This window comes from Apteryx rowi, unplaced genomic scaffold (assembly GCF_003343035.1).
Source record: "Apteryx rowi isolate R43461 unplaced genomic scaffold, aptRow1 scaffold_8, whole genome shotgun sequence".
NCBI lineage: Eukaryota > Metazoa > Chordata > Aves > Apterygiformes > Apterygidae > Apteryx > Apteryx rowi.
The window spans coordinates 2,532,531-2,549,370 of NW_020451093.1; the positions used below are offsets into that span (position 1 = coordinate 2,532,531).

The following is a 16,840-nucleotide window of genomic DNA, read 5'->3' on the forward strand; positions in this document are numbered from 1 at the left end:
GCTGTGACTTACTGACGGCCTGTGTAGGAGATCCTTGTTCCTCCCCGTACTGCGTGTTTTGTAACTGCTATTAGAGAAACTCAAAGAAACTTATGCTGCCTTTATATGCATTGCGTTCCGTTCTGAAAAGCATGAGAATGGATAAAAGAAAAGGAGGACAAGAGACTCTTTTTACTTTTTTCTTGTAGGTTTGTGTGTGTGCGTGCCCATGTTGTCTCTTGTATTTTTTGCTAGTGCCCTAAGTGCTTATAGCTCGAAGTTCTTCAGGCGCCTCACAGAAAGACATCCACGCTCAACCAAACGTAACTAGTCTTGTTCCCTTAAGAATTATCGAAACACGGGATTCACTTAGCTTCCAAAAGAAGTTCACTTCCAGAGGGAAGGTAAACAGAAAATAAATTGCCTTTGGGCTGTTTTGATGCAGCTGTTAGTGTTTGTATTTGGAGAACAGCATTTCTAGTGGATAGTGAACATAATGCTGTAAGGATCTTCTCAGCCCTTTAAGACAGCGTGCTAGGGCCCACAGATCATGATGGCAGGTGGGTGCTGTGCTGAAAGTCTTTTTTCTTTTTTTTTTTTTTTCTTTTTTCCCCAAATGTAAGTGTGCTTCAGTGTGTTTGCCTTTGGAGCCTGCCTCAAAGCGCTCTCTGCCTCCATAGTCAATGATGGGATGAACACCATATGCCACGTAAAATTCAGTGGAAAGCTCAGTGGTAAACAACATGACATAGGCATTTTGCAACACTTGATATCTTTAACTCTGAAACGTAACAGGCTGTGACTTGTGTAAAGGCTGCTTCCCCCCGCTCCCACCTACTCAGGGTTAAAATTTTTCTACTAAATGTCTTGGATGTTTCAAATGCTCGAAGAACTTGCAATAGTAATCCACTACCTATGACTTCTGAACTTGATACACAGGCATCTGGAGTTAAGAAGTCCATGTTGTAACTTGTTTGAAGTATTTTTGATGAAATTAAAATTCTACACAAACACGTCCTTTTTTTAATGAGTAAATGTTTACTAGATGGATGTAGGAATATGTAGATACATGGAGTGGTGACGAATCTATGATTTCAGGGATTTAACCTAGTTTTGAGATTGTAATATTTTGCAAGGATTTGAATTTTTGTGTTTTGTTTGTTCTTATGGGGGAGGGGGTTACTTAGGGAGGCCATATCACCAGAATGAAAGAGTCTGAGAGCTCTGCTAAACTCTGATCTACCCTAGAGATGACAGGATTAGGAAGCTACCCTGGGGCTGAGCTGATTGAGAAGCAGTCTTGTTCTGCCTGCTGGAAAAAAGAGTGGGGAAGCCCAAGAACATGCTTTCTTACCCTGTTTGGAAACAGGTGTGTTTGAAGGATGTTTAGTGCTGAAATGATTGTTTCTTTTTCTGCTAGCGGTGATTAGGTTGGTTGTTAGGGTAGGTCCGTTTCCAGAACCGCACAGTTGGTAGTGATGGTAGCTTTGAGTCTTCACACTGCGTACTTGCCCATAGTCATTAGGGACAAGTGTTCCACAGCAGCACTCCGAGCGGGAAAATGTCTGTTCAGAAATATGCAGGGTTGTTTTGTTTTGTTTCTTACACTTCCTCCAAAAACTTATGTTGGGATAAAAAGTTAAAAAAAGGAGGAAAAAGCAAAGGAATTGGAAATATAAATTAACTGCTTAATTTTAGGGTGGTCATTGTAAAGGATAACTAGGTTAGATTCAGTCTTGGCAGAAATTATTGAATTATGGTAGTTCCATTTTATTTTGTTTGCTTTCTGCTCCCATCTGTCTGTCCCTCTTGCCCTGTCCACTGCACTCCTCTAAACAAGCACTAGAAAATAAAGAACTAGATTATTCTTTCTGATTCTGGAATATTTACTAGTCAAGCAAGGATTAATGTAGCTATTTATCTTTATAGTGAGGTGATGTCTGTGTCTATAAATGCATGTTGTTCGACCGTTTTTTTTCTTTAACATTATTGTTTACCACTATAATCCTAAAATATTTCAGTTTAGTTTTAAAACCTTCATGGTATGGTTCTGATAATGCAGTTGCATAAGGATATTACGGATCCTGTTGATTCAAGTGAAGTTGCAGTAAGAGGGATTGATCTATACTCTCCAGGGAGCATGAGGTGAAATGTGTTTTATACAACGGATTTCAAATATTAAATAGAGACAGATGTTAGATTAGAGGCTTCTGTACACCCCCCTCCCTCCCCCCCAAAACAAACAGTCCAGAGAGGTGTCTTTGCGAAACCAAAGGGTAACTTTGTAGTGTCAAATAATTGCTAGCAGGTTCTTCTGCTGCACAGGAAAAAGGTGGTATTCCTAATAATGAAATAGGTCATGTTAGTGTTTCACTACCTCATTGGTAGATGTTTTGTAGATGGCTTTCTAGGCTGCAGAGTTAGAAAACTCTTTTCACACTTTGAGTTATTTACTCTGAAGTTAATCATTCATTTGGTACGAAACCTCCTCAGAAAATACCAGGCCACCCATAAAAAGTGCTTTTCAGAAGTGAAAGAGTAAGGGGGGGAGAAAAGAATAAACTTCAAGGTAAAATGTTTGTCCTGGGAACTAGAATTCTGAGACAGTTATGATGGTTCAGTATTTAGCAGAGTTATGTCAAGTCCCATCCTGCTTGGCTTCTTCATTCTTCTGATGCCTTTGCAGTCATGTGAATTCTTAGAACTTATTTTGGTGGTTTTAATTTCAGGATATAACAGCTATTATAAAACTGTAATAAATGAACTTTAACCCCATAAGAAGAAAGGGCAAGTTATCGAAACAAAAACAGGTATGAGAATAAGTGACTACTGTATGGGTAGTCACAATGTTAAACTATGGTTCGTGATGCACAGTTTTATAGAATGTGGGTTATCAACGTTTTCATTCGTAGATCACACCTCAGAAAGAGCGCGAGAGCATTGCGAACAATCGCCAGCCTATTTGTGTCTTTCAACATTCTTTTGCCAACTACAGCAGTTGTTTGTATGGAAAAGTTAATATTAGGTAAGTGTTTAGATATTTTTAGTAGTCTAATTGGATAAGCGCTCGTCCTTTTTAAAAGGGTGTGTGGTGAAGAGGCTGTCTGTCTCTGAGCTTTTGGAGATGGAGGGAGGAGACCAAATAACTGTAGTTAAACCACTCCTGGCAGAACAGCTGCACCCGTTAACCACACTTGGAAGCACTGCAGTTAAAGGGAAAGGAAAGATTCCTGGATAAAATATCCCAAGTATTTTCTTGAAGTATGTGGAATTGTAGTACTAGAGAGGAATACTTTCTGACTTGCTGCAATATTTCCAGGGAAGAATCATATATATGGTTGGAAAAGACTTTTTCAAAATCAGCATATTTTTGATGCGTTTCTTTGAGAAGCATTGGGGCCAGACAGTTATAGCCTTAAGGCAGCAATGCTTCATGAAAGCATTGCATGTATAACTCCTGATCTTTAAAAAGTAAAAACATATTGCATGGAATAATAAATGGGATGAAAGAAACACATGGTTTGCTGTTGTCACTGAGTAATGGACTTCTATACCAACATCAACGAAGATCGTAATTGAAAGAGAACAGTTGATTCCAAGCTGTTGGGAATTAATAGAAATTAAAGACACACAAATGGTTGTAGGCTAATTCTAGATGATAACTTGTTGAAAAATGATTCCTATTCGTCTGAATGTATTTATTAACCCAAATCCTCACTGACCCAGTGCTTTGGATGATAAAACTGTGGTTGATATTGTTGCATCTGATTGAAATAGCACTTCTGAATCTGTGGCACCAGAACACTTCTTCCAGTGGCATTCCTGACTTCAGTGGCCCCTCTTCCACTGTTCTGTTCCCGTGTGTTCCTCACTCCTTTTTCTCCCCTCACACTGTCACCTTTACTTACTGGTTCACACGGGGAACTGCAATACAAAACTAAGTTACAAATAATCCTGCAAATAAATGTTTTTTTGTTTTGTTTTGTTTTAACACCATCAAACTGTAAAACTTTGCCTTCTGAATTATGCATTTTTAAAGGGCAAAAAGTGTATTTCTACGCACAGGAGCTGCTGTACCAATATGTAATTAAATGTATAATGAAAAGAAAGCAGTGAATAGTTTTAGCATGTTAGCAGGTCAAGGAGAAGCAGTGGTTCACTCTGCTGACTTTGCTACATAGGACTTCCTTGCGTATTATGGGAATATGCTGAAGCAAGCACTAAAGCATAAGCATGTTCCCTGTAACGTGAAAATGAGACCAATCTCCTGATGTGCCGTTGCCACCTCGGCGGATGGTCCAGTTCCTCTGTCTCTTACTTCCGTCAGTGTGATCCAGTCCCTTCTGCTGCCTTGGACCAACTCACAGTGCAACTGAGTGAGCACAAAAGCTACCCAATTGCTGTCTTTTCGGTCTATTAGGTTTATTGGATAGGCTTTTTGGTCTGTTAGATTTCTGGCATGTTATCAAGGTGAATCAGCTGGAGTGAATTATCTCCAGATTATCAAAAAATGGTTAACTGATTTGACAAAAATCATGAGGGTGGCCTTAAAAAAAAAAAGTAGTTGAGAGATGGAACTTTATGATTTCCTGTAAGTGTGCATTTAACAATCAAGGCTGTTCTACTAAATACAGGTATTGTTTGTTTTACAGATACTTTTTGAAAGTTTGAAAATATTTAAAATATGTTAAATGAGAGCAATACATTGATGTGTTAAGTGTTAATTTGGTATTTTAATAGCTGTGTATTTAAAGTTTCATGGGTATCATACAGTTTTTACAGAAATGTTTAGTAATAAGCATTCAGCAGGATGTTCTTAAATACATATAGCGTACTTTTAAGAAGGGGAGGGGAAAGGAGGAGATTGCTGTACTAAGAAACACTTCCTCAAGCTGCCAGAACTCACCAAAAATTTGTTTACTTTTCTTTTAAAAAGTGAAAATGGTTGTTTAGAACACTTTAATACACATTTTAAAAACTCTCTAATATTACAAAATGCATTCCAGTGTTGAAAGAAAAACTCTCTGTGCTTCAAATAAAGCACCAACACTTGGACTGGTGGCTTATTCATTATGAAATCTTATGTGTTAGCAAAATACATCATTATACATTTGGAGATTTCCTGTTTGTTTTTTTTTGTTTTCTTTGTTTGTTTTATTACTTGATCCTAGTCTTCTATGCAAAATTCTGTTTTTCAGAATGTTAATTGAATACTGCATATAGAATACTGCAGTCTCTTTCAAAGCTGATTTCAGGCAATCGAAGCAAAGCTAAAATCAGGCCAGAGAAGGTCACTTGTGGTGTGTTTAGCTTCACATGTGTGCTATGTCTTGCAGGTGAGGATGAACAATCCACTGAGATGACTGCAAGGTGGGAAGACGAGAAGGTGACTGAAGCTGCCTCGGAGGGTTTTGTTGCTATTAAAATTGACACCAAAAGGTTTGATCCTATCCTAATTTTCTTTCGCATGCAATCTTTTGTTTATGATGATGAAAATGTGGGGCTTTTGAAGTCCTCACCCTGATCTGGAGGTATTCTAAGTACAGTGTTCAGTGTATAAGTTAATTCAATATTCCCGAAGCTCCTGGAGGCTGAGAAAATTCCAAGAGCTGGAGAAATTTACTGTCACTTTCTGCAGAATATTCATCACTTACTTCCTGCTGCATTTTGGTACCAGTAAAAGGATGGTTGAGGTTGTTCTTTTTCAACATGGAAAAGATGCAAAAAGGCCAAGTAAAAAGACTGTAAGCACAATGCAGTCTTGAGACAATTCTTGATTTGTCAAGTTAAATAACTTGAATTCAAAAGCTTGAGTGAATTTAGAAAGATAAAAATCTTTAAGGCCCCACCAAAAATGTGCTTGTCTGTATTGTAACACACAGAATGCAGAAACATTGAGGTTCCTTACTCGGATAAGACTCTCTTATTATGTATAGGTATTCCAGTCCAAGTGCATTGAAATTTCCAGACGTATTGTTCTGAAATGCTCTATAGATGTTTTAAAAGACCTCCTATTATTTGCATTCAGTAGACTAGATGTTTTTTCCTGAATTGCTTCTTAGCATTGTTTTCCTAAATAATCTTCTAAAGTCAGCTGTGATAACCAGGAATTGTCACCATGTCAACACTTTGAAAAATGCTAGTGGATGATGCAATACAAGTTTGCTTTTTAGTGTTTTCTCAAGTATTTAAATAGTTTTGTGTGTGGTAGTAGGACAGTTATTTTTTATATTGAAAGACTTGATCCAGAGTTGTTGCACAGTGATTACTCCTTCTAAACAAATATATCTTTTATTTTAAACAGTGAAGCATGCCTGCAGTTTTCTCAAATTTGTATCCTTTTGACATGAGTTCAGATGCTACATTATGATTACAGATGTTTGTTCTTTACACCCTAATACTGTTCTTAAGACAGATACTTACAAGCAACACTGTTGAAAATACTTCTTGTGGCACAAAAATATGTAATAAATGATGTAGTTAAAAGGTACCATCTGTATACATGTATTCAGCTTACTGTCTGTTGTTAGCGAAAGCTGAACAAGTTTGTCGAATGCTCGTCCTATGTAATCCTCCAAATAGAAGATTGCCCAATTCTTTGTATAAATGGAATTATCCATTAATTTGATCCTTGAAGTTTGCTGGTATGAATTGGTATTGCTAACTAGTGTTCATAAACAAAAAAACCCCAAAGCTTTAGATTATTAGCGGGAGTTCAGAGCTATGGAGGAGGAAGAGCAAGTACTGGGTTTGGGATCTGTCAGATACATGGGTTTGAGGTTAGGTGAACATCTGTCTCTTAAGTAGGTTACTGCTTTTGACTCAGGAATTCTGCATGATGCTGGGAAAGGGAATTTAGTACCTTAGCTTGGATTTTCTTAATACTGTAAGGAATTAATTATTATTTACGTAAAAGATTTTCTCAGGCTAAAACAGAATCCTTCAAGTCAAAGCATAATCAGTTGTCTGGTATTTGTGTGTGTTGAAGAAAAGTATTTTGGCTTAAGCCATTTCAAAGAACAGAAGAAATACTAATCACTTGTGCATAGCTTTCCTGCGTATTTGGTAGCTTTGTTTTTCTTCCTCTCTTGCCACTTACTACTGGCAACTAGATGGATACAGAATATTGGACTAGATGGTTTAGTCTGACAGTACTTAGCTTCTCCTATTAAGCCTACTTTATAAACTACCTGGTTTGTTAGCCTTTACTGTTCCTGTGCAGATCCCGTAGTGTGCATTCCATCCAGTTTCTTCATTGGAGACAATGGAATCCCTTTGGAAGTAATTGCTGGCAGTGTTTCTGTTGAAGAGCTTGTTACCAGAATCCGTAAAGTAAAACAGGTAATGCCTGCTGACAAACCGGATCTTTCAGGTTGAGATGGATATGTTCACATGCTAGAGACTGGAGATGTCTCTGGTTCGTAGCATGTGCCTCTAAGTAAGAGGAAGTATGAATTACTGGTTCTATATCCTTCCTGCAGCAAAATCTGCAAACTTAAATGCAATACACAAAGTTGATCAGATTCTGAAAGTTTGAAAGCATTATGTAAAAGTGCTATGTGAATTTTTTTTGGTCCTTAGATGATCTGTGTAACACCTGCAGAAGTGAGGAAATATGCCAAGAACTCTAGATGACATACCAATTACTCCATAAGTATAGTTCATATGTGGCTTTGTAATATTGTTTTTTAATGTGGATTTACAGAATTAGGCTACAGAAGGTAATATAAATGTAGATAGTTTCATCACTGTTTTTAAGTGCAAGTCTGAAATTAGGAAAAAATATTAACTGTTCTATGACTGAGTCACACCCCAAAATGTGTGATGATAATTATTTTGGTCTTATATTTTAAATAGGACTAACTGATTCTCCAAAAATAATTTAGTAGACTTGACCTTTGAATCTGAGGAAAAAATTAAATTTCAGTCTTGATTATTTATTTATTTATTTATTTATTTATTTATTTTTAAAACCACTTTTAGATGCACACAGTAAAAGGGCAACCTCTGGAAAATGGAGATCAGTCATCTGCTCCGTGTCCCTCCTTTCAGTCTGACGGTGCTCCAGAAAATACGCAGTCCAGAGCAGTAGAGTTACGTGATTCTCATGAATCTGTTATGTCTGAGACGATAAGACCTTCTGCTGGTAATGGTTAATATTTTTACACAAATGCTAGCTAATTTGCTTTTGAAATCCTTTTCATTGTCTTGTTATATAAAAGGTAAATATATTGAGTGGGCTTGTTGAGGAAAAGCTTGGGTATCCTGCAATGCCTGTTGCAGTCTAGAGGGAAGAATAACTTATCATTCGGCTTTCTTGTAATGCAAGAGAAATACATGGTTTATAATACAATAAAAATTATATACACTTTTTAACATTGAATTCAATTTTAAAAGGTCCTGTTGGTTAGTGAGCTGAAACTGAATTATTAAATATATATACACACACACATTTAAGTAGCAGAACCCTGTATCTCTGAGATATCCTTTCTGTTTTTCTTGCCAATTATTACTAATGAGCATTTAATAATTTTTTGCAATAAGAAATACACCTTGTGTTTTTCTTTTGTGCATAACTTTCTCCTAAATCACTTGAAGATGGAGTGAATTCAGGTCAAGCGAGCCAGTCTCAGGAAGCAGCTAATTCTGCAGATGAGCAAGTGAGTGATGCTCAGCCTGTGAATGATCTTACAGTCAAAGTAGAAAGGTAAGCTGCCTTACGTAGGCTTTCTGATGTACTGTATTTGCTTCTAAAGAGACAGTTCCTTTTTTTGGAGGGGGGAGGGAGGCAGGGAACAGACAGGATGTATTACAGGGTTTTGGTGTTCCATCTGTTGTCATCTGGCAAACATTTCTGTGGTCTTTTATTTTTGTTTGGATGTTCATGATAATACTAGGGCTGATATAGAAACAGCTTTTAAGTCAGTCTAATTTTTCATGTACTTTGAAAGAAGGGTGTAATCTGAAAAATTAAAAATAATCTCATCACTTTGGTATAACTTGAATTCAAACAGTATGTTTGCTGCAGAAATTTTAAAGGAGCTAAAATGCTGAACTGGAAGCATTTGAAACTAGGATAATGAAGTGCTAACCTAGGTTTTGTACAGAGGTGTCATCTTGCCTCCATTTTTCATCTCATCTACTTGATGACTACTTGTAGTTTAGACATACAGAAAAAGCAGGAAGAATTGTATTTTGAGGCTCCTTTGCTTTTGTTTTGATCAGTGAACAGTAATGATGTCTGATGAGGGATGCTAGTTACAGTATTTTAAATTATGGTGACCAGAAGCATCTGGTTCAGTATGTGGTTCGTTAATTAAATTGATTGCTTTTAAATACAAGATTTAGTTTATAAAAATCTGTGTTTTAGCATAGGAAAGACTGATATAATATCCTACCTAGACAGTACCACATACTTAGTATATGGGATTATTTATCCTACTAAAACATATTTTTTCACACTTAATTTCAGCTTTCTTCCAAAGACATTGAACAATAAGTGTAGTTTTTACTTACAACTCATAAGAAAATGCAGTCATTATTTTATCATAAATACTGAGAATTTTTTTTAAAAAATTTACATTAATGTTTGATTGTACCATATTTGCATATGTCTGCAGCATCTCCTTCAGGAAAAAAGAAGCAAAGCTCTGTGAGAATTATAATTTTCTTTTAAAAAAGCAAAACAGCCACCATACAAGCAAAGTTTTTTTTCTTGATTATCTGACTTCTTATATTATTCCACAATGTCTGCCCTTTCCCCCCACCCCAGACTCAAAATCTGTCATAAATCAGTGTTTTTAAATCAGTCCTTATTCTAAGGCACCTTTACAGATAAATGAGACTGATTTACATGCATCCGTGTCAGTGCTATATGTTATTTGCTTTCCCTTTTAGGAGATGATGTACGGAAGAAACTAGTTCTCAGTAGCAGATGGCTCAAATATCTACGAACAGATTGGGACTTAGTGTTTCTATTACCATGGTTCATAAATAGTACTGGTTTTGTGTGACTTACAAGTTGATTCAACAGTGAGAATATGTATGATTCTTCATTTACTGAGCAGAAATGGATAGAAGGAATATATTAAAACTATCACTAAAAGTTGGAATCTAGTTGGTGAATCACCACCCAGTGTTCCTACGTATGGCAGAGCCCCATGTGAATGACTCATTACTGTTACACCAGGTAGCAGCAGTACAAGTTCACTTTCATGTGTTCCTTGTTCTGTGTTTGCAAATGCTTAGTAAAATTAAGAAATGTTAATAGTTGATACTACAATTTTAAGACTTTTCATTTCATTTTCAAATTTAGAATAACAAAAAAGCTTGAAGAAAGACGAGAAGAGAAAAGAAAAGAAGAAGAACAGGTAACGCATAAATGTAAAACAGCTTGCAGTATTTTTTTTTTTTATTTTTTTTAGATACCCTTATTTGAATAAACACTTTATTTCTTTTTAAACAAATATACTTCAGTGTTGTCTTGCCCTAGTCCAAGGGACTTTGGTCATCCAATTTTTTTAATGTCTGTGTTTACTCAGAAAGAAATTAAGAAAGAAATTGAACGGAGAAAAACTGGTAAAGAAATGTTGGAGTACAAACGACGACAGGAAGAAGAATTGACAAAACGAATGTTAGAGGAAAGGAACAGAGAAAAGGCAGAAGAGAAAGCTGCTAGAGAGCGTATAAGACAACAGATTGCAATGGTAATTGTTTTTATTTCTGAAAATAGCCTGCTTCAGTTCTTCTCACCAGTGCACTAAAAACAGAAATTTTTCTCATTCAGTGAAACGTTCAAGGATCTTCCATTTTTCCGTTTGGAATCCTATAGGCTTGTATTGTAACAATTTATGCATTCGTTTCTGTTAATAGCATTTGCTATGTATAAAATAAAGCTCCTGCTTCGTATTGATGATGTTCTTTCTATCTGAATGAACATATCAGCATTTTTTTTTTTGCATACTGCTTGAGCCCAGCAGAGAATTATCATCAAACATAAAAAAATAATTGCAATTTAAACATAGCTCGGGAACAGGAGCACAGGGATAATATTTAATTGTGGAACATGCAGAAAAATAGTTATCTCAAAATAAGGGGGAAATTATTTTTATAAGTATATTTATATGTATGCATGTGCATATAAACAATGCATAACATTTGAAATCCCTTGTCATTATTAGGTTTTGACGTTCAATGCTTAGAACTGCAGCAATGTAACTTCTCATAAGATTTTTGCCATTCTCTTCACTGGAAATGTTAAACTTATGTTTAACTCAATGTTAAACTTTAATTGGAAGATCATCTTTTAATAAGTATTTGGATGAAACAACTCACTGAAAAGTGAATGTCATCTTGGCTAATAACAAGAGAAACGTTTTGCAGCATTTCACTCTTTCCTCCATATGTTGTACTTATATCAGTGTAATTGGATGCTGACTGCAGATTGTGGCCTTCTGTTTTAATGAATATTAAGCTACAATTTATGGTAAAAATTAAGGTTTGTGTTTGGTGCTTTTAAAGGACCGTGCTGAGAGAGCAGCTCGCTTTGCAAAATCAAAGGAAGAAGCAGAAGCTGCAAAAGCTGCAGCTCTTCAGGCTAAACAGGCTGAAATGGAGGCCAGAAAAGAAGCATCTCAAAAGGAGCGAAGGTGAGTTGCTTTAAACAAAGCAGCAATGTATGTTTTGGGGGAGAGAGAAAAAGAAATTTTAGATAAACTTTACTAAGTGACTTTTATATAAAAGTTGACTTTCTTTTATAATACTTATACATAGCTATTTACATGAATGTTATTCATGGATGTTCCTTGATAACTTGCCTCTTTTGGACATTCCTGATTATGAAACACTAACCTCCTCTGCCTGTGTGATACTTAATTTTGGTTAGTGAAGAGCTTTTCCTGTCTGTTCTTTGATTTGAATACCAGGTATAGAGGGGGCTGGGTAGGGAATGAGAGAACGTGGTTATGCCAGGGCTACGCTGGGGAGCATGGCGCAGATCCAGCTGTTTGGCTCTGCAGGCAATTGGCTTGGATACAGCAAGGCTCACTTGGGCTCAGCAGCTATATGCGCCAGAGTTGGCTCCCACCTTGTCCAACACTAGTTTTAAGAAATATTCTGACCTATAGGGGCCTTATGTGGAGATACGGAGTCGTTGAGAGTCTAGCGCTGCCCCTGAACAGAGGGCCCAGCACAAGAGTGACCAGTTAACAGCCTGTGTCAGCCCTGACACTCCAACGGTAACGCTGGACCTTAGCTAGCTGAATGTGGAATTACGCTGAGCCTGCAGGCAGCGTCACCAGGCTCGCCTTATACACAAAGGCAGCTTAATGTCCATGCCCTCGTAGTGCGACTTCTTGGAAGAGCAACCAGCAGTGATACAGGCTACAGGAAAGGTGTATGCCTTATATCTCATTCATTTACTTACTCATTTTTCCATTTTCCTTTTTTTTTTTTTTTTTTTAAACATCTGGTTTGAGTGATCTTGGGCTCTGATCAAATCCAGAGGAGATACATTCTCATACATAAGCAGATCATTATCAACTGTAGATCCAAATTTATAACCCACCTAAACTGCCATAAATAGGGTGACTGTCCATGCTTTTCCACCAAGCTAAAGCTCTGGGAGCATTTATTGGTAACTGTTCCGCATGCTGACTGACCGTGATATGTCTCCCACAGTGCAATAGCCAGGATTCAGTTCCGCCTCCCAGATGGATCTTCCTTTACTAACCAGTTTCCATCTGAAGCACGGCTGGAAGAAGCAAGGCAGTTTGCTGCACAGGTAAGTCAGTGTTTCATTTTGTCAGCTACCTGCTGGCTGCAGCTAAGTGTAGAATCACCTGGTGGTTGATTATTGTGGAATTGTGGTAAACTACTTTCCTTGGTGTTTATTGGAAGTGGGTTTTGATAGCAGCTTTTTCCAGTGCCACCAGCTGCAACAGTGTATAATTGTTAGGAGAAAGGAGAGTAGGATAATGGAAAAAACACTCCTTTCTCCAGTGAAGATGCTTGTTACTTTGTTTTAGAACTCCTGGGTCCATATGGCGAGGTGGCAAATCTGAAATGGTTGTTTGAAAGTGACCAGTTATAAATACAATGTTTTCTTTAAATTTTCACAGACGGTTGGTAATGCTTATGGCAATTTTTCCTTGGCAACAATGTTTCCCAGAAGGGAGTTTACCAAAGAAGATTATGGAAAGAAATTATTGGAGCTAGAATTAGCACCCAGTGCTTCAGTAGTGTTGCTGCCGGTAGGTGTTTTTTTTGTTTTTATTTCCCTGGAAATAGCAATGCTGTAGTTGTATAGCTGCTTTAAGCAGGCCACCATAATATTCTGTTTGAATTCTAGTCCTTACTGTGTCTAAGACAGATTGTCAAAAATTATATTAATTTTGCAGTACTAATTTGGAGAAGGATTTTTCTGTAGCTATATGGTGGTATAGATATTTTTGCCTAATGTGTAACCAAGGAGATTCTTTTGTAAGGTCTACTGAGCTGCTTCTAAATTATGCATGAAATACTCTGTCTAAATGAGTACAGCTTTCATATCTTACAGTTTGTTTTGTGTGTTCATCAATAGGCGGGAAGACCTGCTACTTCTGTTGTTCAGGCCTCAGGTGGTGATCTGTGGAAGTTCTTGGGCACAATACTTTATCCCCTCTTAGCGGTTTGGAGATTTATTAGCAACTTCCTATTTACCAGTCCACCCCCCTCACAATCTACTGCGAGAACAGCACATCAACCAGAACATGCAAATCCTTCAACATCTAGCAGCGTTGAGCAAAGCAGGTAATCATCACAGCTGTTTAAGGTGACTCTTTCTCAAACTACTTGCTGGAATTGTTTGTAGCTTGTAGTGGGGAAATGGACAATATCTGCCCCTTTTTAACTCCTGCCCTGTCCTCACAGTTTCTGGCCACCACCCTTCCCTGTGGTTTAAATGGATTAACCTGGTGGCTGGTAAACTCCACTGCAACTCTGGCTAGGAATCCTGGGTTTTTGCAGGTGTGAGTAACCAGACTCCTTACCGTTTGCTTCAGTTTCCAGCTACAGAAAGAAATAACATGGTTCAGCAGTCAGTTATGAATAGGGAATTCAGCTATACCTACAAATGCAGGCTTCACTCGAGCTGATACTGTTCAGAAGATAAAAGCTTTCAAAACTAAATGTCTAGCTGTTACAGTGTGGGTGTACAAGAAACTCAAGTGACTTTGTTTTGACTTTGCCTGTTAAGGTTTTGCACTGTTTGAGAGATCTCCTGTACCAGGAGAAGTGCTAGGCAGTCGGGCATGAAGCAGCCTTGTATCACCTCAGTAACAGGTGCTTTCCAGAGGAAATGAGATTCTTTCAGTTTGTCTGACGACTTTTCAGATAAGACTTTTCCCAATGAAACAAAGGGCTGAAGAAAATAATTATTTTTGGGGATAAGGGCAGGAAGGATGTGTGATTTATAGGAGGGGGGTGAATACAATAAATGCACTTATTACTAGGGGAAGCTGTCAGACCTCACTGTCATTTGTACCCTAGGCAAGCAGTCAGGAAACGAGTAATGGAAAAGCGGGGGGAAGACTTCAAAAAAGAAGGCAAAATATATAGACTGAGGACTCAAGATGATGGAGAAGATGAAAACAATACTTGGAATGGAAATTCAACACAACAAATGTAGTTTTAAGTAACTGCAGTAACTGCTATCATCTGGTGGGTTTTTTTTTTTCTTTCCTTATTTGATCTAAGTCAACTAAAGCTTCTGGACATGTGGGGCTTATCTTTCACTGACTGAATTACAAAATTCTTATTCCTGCAGTAGGGCATGGAATAAAGTTGCCTAAGTCAGAAAAATCAAGTGGGTGTAGCTGAGGCCTAGAAGCTCAAAGAATTAAAGATTGAGAAATCTCCATTGGCTTTCATAATCATTAGCCCTACTGCTGTAGGAAGGCACTTTTTAATCTATAAATATTCTGCTATGTAAACTTAAGAGCCAGATTATTAATATAAAGGTTGGGGTAGGCAATGACTGATTTAAGATGAGGGTTTCAGAAGCACTATAAGTAGCAAATCAGATAACTAATTTATGTTTAACTTTTTCTCGCTTCTGCAGCTGCAAGCAAAACCTTGTAGTTTTTAATTCCCCAAGCACTCAATAAAATGTTTTTCAGAAAACAGAACTGGCTTCTTGTGTAAACTTCTCCTGAAGTACTTTTGTGTAACAAGGAAGCAAGCAGTAAGACCATAAAACTAGGCTTATACCCTACAGTTCAAAATACAGTGGAGAAAACTTTTGTTCTACTTTAAATGACCTTACTCAGGACTTGTTCTTACTGAAATCTGGTAAAATGCCCATGAAGTAGTGTTTTGGGTCTGGACTATGATACAGGGAGAAAAAGACTTGTTTCTCTCTCAACAAATGGAAATGCTGTTATGAGGGAGATAACATTTTTCCTCCATGGAAGAGCTCAACCTTTCTCCCTCTCCTACCTCCCCCCAATTATTGTGCATCTCACTTCTATAGACCTGAAAATTACTGGTGTTCTTGCTACTTCAGACTCCTCTTTAAAGCAGCTTTAATAAAATATCACAGGGTTCAGTTGTAAAGGCATAGTGATGGGACAATTTTTATTTTGTTTTTTAACAATTTATTTCATAATATACAATTCAAAGAAATACTGTAAATACTGTTTAAATCAAATAAAGGATATAGCATCCACACACCAATGGAAAAACAACTCATCTGTACAGGAGCTGTACTAGAACAGTACATTGTCCTAGGCCCATTTTCACCTGTATTAATAACATGTTTAAGAACACAAGGAAGCTGTAGAGCTTTACTGAGACTCTCTCAAAGCCCTTGGAGAGACCAACTGGATCCAAGGATCCTGATCATGAAGGAGAATAGATGAAAGTTCAAGTTCAGAATCCTTATACAACCCGAAATGAGTAATGTTAGTTTTGTCTTTAAGAAAATTAAAGCAGTCATGTATGAAAAACAAACAGATCAATTAATTAAGGTAGAAGAATTTTCCTTTGTATTTTAAAGTTTTTAAGCAAACAACAGAATGATGGGAAGCTGTATCTAAGACAAGATATTAAGTTTCAGTAGTAAAAGCATTACCCATCTTTTTCCTGGTGGCATGTGCCACAAAAAGTAAGTATTTGCAAAGTTAAAGAGTACCTCTCTTCCGCACATTTAAAAAGCAAAATGAAATCTTACATTTTACTGAGTTTTATGTGTGATTGAGCTCTTTTGAAGCGCTTTCCATATTTATATGAGAAAAGAACCAGACCCAGTGCTCCAATGCCAGAAAGAGCAAAAAGCACATACAGTGCTATTTCTGCACTTTGTGATGTTAAATCTAATCCCAAAAAGCGAACGCTGCCAGCCAGCCCCGGTGTGGTGCCTGGTGGTGTCACTGGCGCTAGGAAAAACAACAAGAAAATATTAGTACATAGTACTAATATTAGTACATGAACTTTTCATGTACATATATGTATTGCCTCTTCCTCCCTCTCCAAGGCTTTGGGGGTTGCTGTGTAGTACTCTGGCAGTAGCTGCAATTCTTTGGGATCACAGTGATTTTGACAGTAGTAGTTCAGAGTAAAGGCACAGCTGAGACTCACGGTAGAGCTCTTGAGAGACCTGGCAGCTCTAGTCATCCCAAAAGCTTGATACACATGCTCATTTAAAAAAAACAAAAACAGTGGCAGTTGTGTAATTAATATACTCCCCTACTTCAGCGAATGTAAATGATAAAAGAGTATTTCCAAAGGCTTGGCCAAAATACTGAGTCATATACAAGCAGGGTGTTTTTTTTTTGTTTTTTTTTTTAAACAGAAGGTTTGGGGAGTACTGCATTTCTGTGGTTCA

At 37.3% G+C, this 16,840-nt stretch overlaps 2 protein-coding genes across 7 annotated transcripts in view; one reads left to right on the plus strand and one right to left on the minus strand.

Moving 5' to 3' along the window:
• UBXN4 (UBX domain protein 4) lies at nt 1–15,140 on the plus strand. 6 transcript variants are annotated; one of them, XM_026088965.1, is made up of 15 exons: nt 410–539; nt 1,228–1,348; nt 2,892–3,004; nt 5,316–5,418; nt 6,284–6,312; nt 7,202–7,320; nt 7,963–8,131; nt 8,578–8,686; nt 10,295–10,349; nt 10,521–10,685; nt 11,500–11,627; nt 12,658–12,760; nt 13,098–13,229; nt 13,559–13,767; nt 14,506–15,140. In XM_026088965.1, the coding sequence occupies exons 1-15, from the start codon at nt 530–532 to the stop codon at nt 14,642–14,644; spliced, it is 1,704 nt and encodes a 567-aa protein (XP_025944750.1). In that variant the 5' UTR covers nt 410–529; the 3' UTR covers nt 14,645–15,140. The 6 variants fall into 6 exon arrangements, with proteins under 6 accessions (XP_025944751.1, XP_025944750.1, XP_025944754.1 ...); XM_026088963.1 differs by lacking the exon at nt 410–539 and adding an exon at nt 656–713; XM_026088964.1 differs by lacking the exon at nt 410–539 and adding an exon at nt 656–713 and having other exon boundaries at nt 7,963–8,125.
• LCT (lactase) overlaps nt 14,675–16,840 on the minus strand; it is a 26,884-nt gene continuing 24,718 nt past the window's right edge. Inside the window, exon 17 of the mRNA XM_026088962.1 lies at nt 14,675–16,391. Within this exon, the coding sequence (XP_025944747.1) occupies nt 16,183–16,391 (209 nt within the window). The 3' untranslated portion in view covers nt 14,675–16,182. The remainder of the gene's footprint in view (nt 16,392–16,840) is intronic.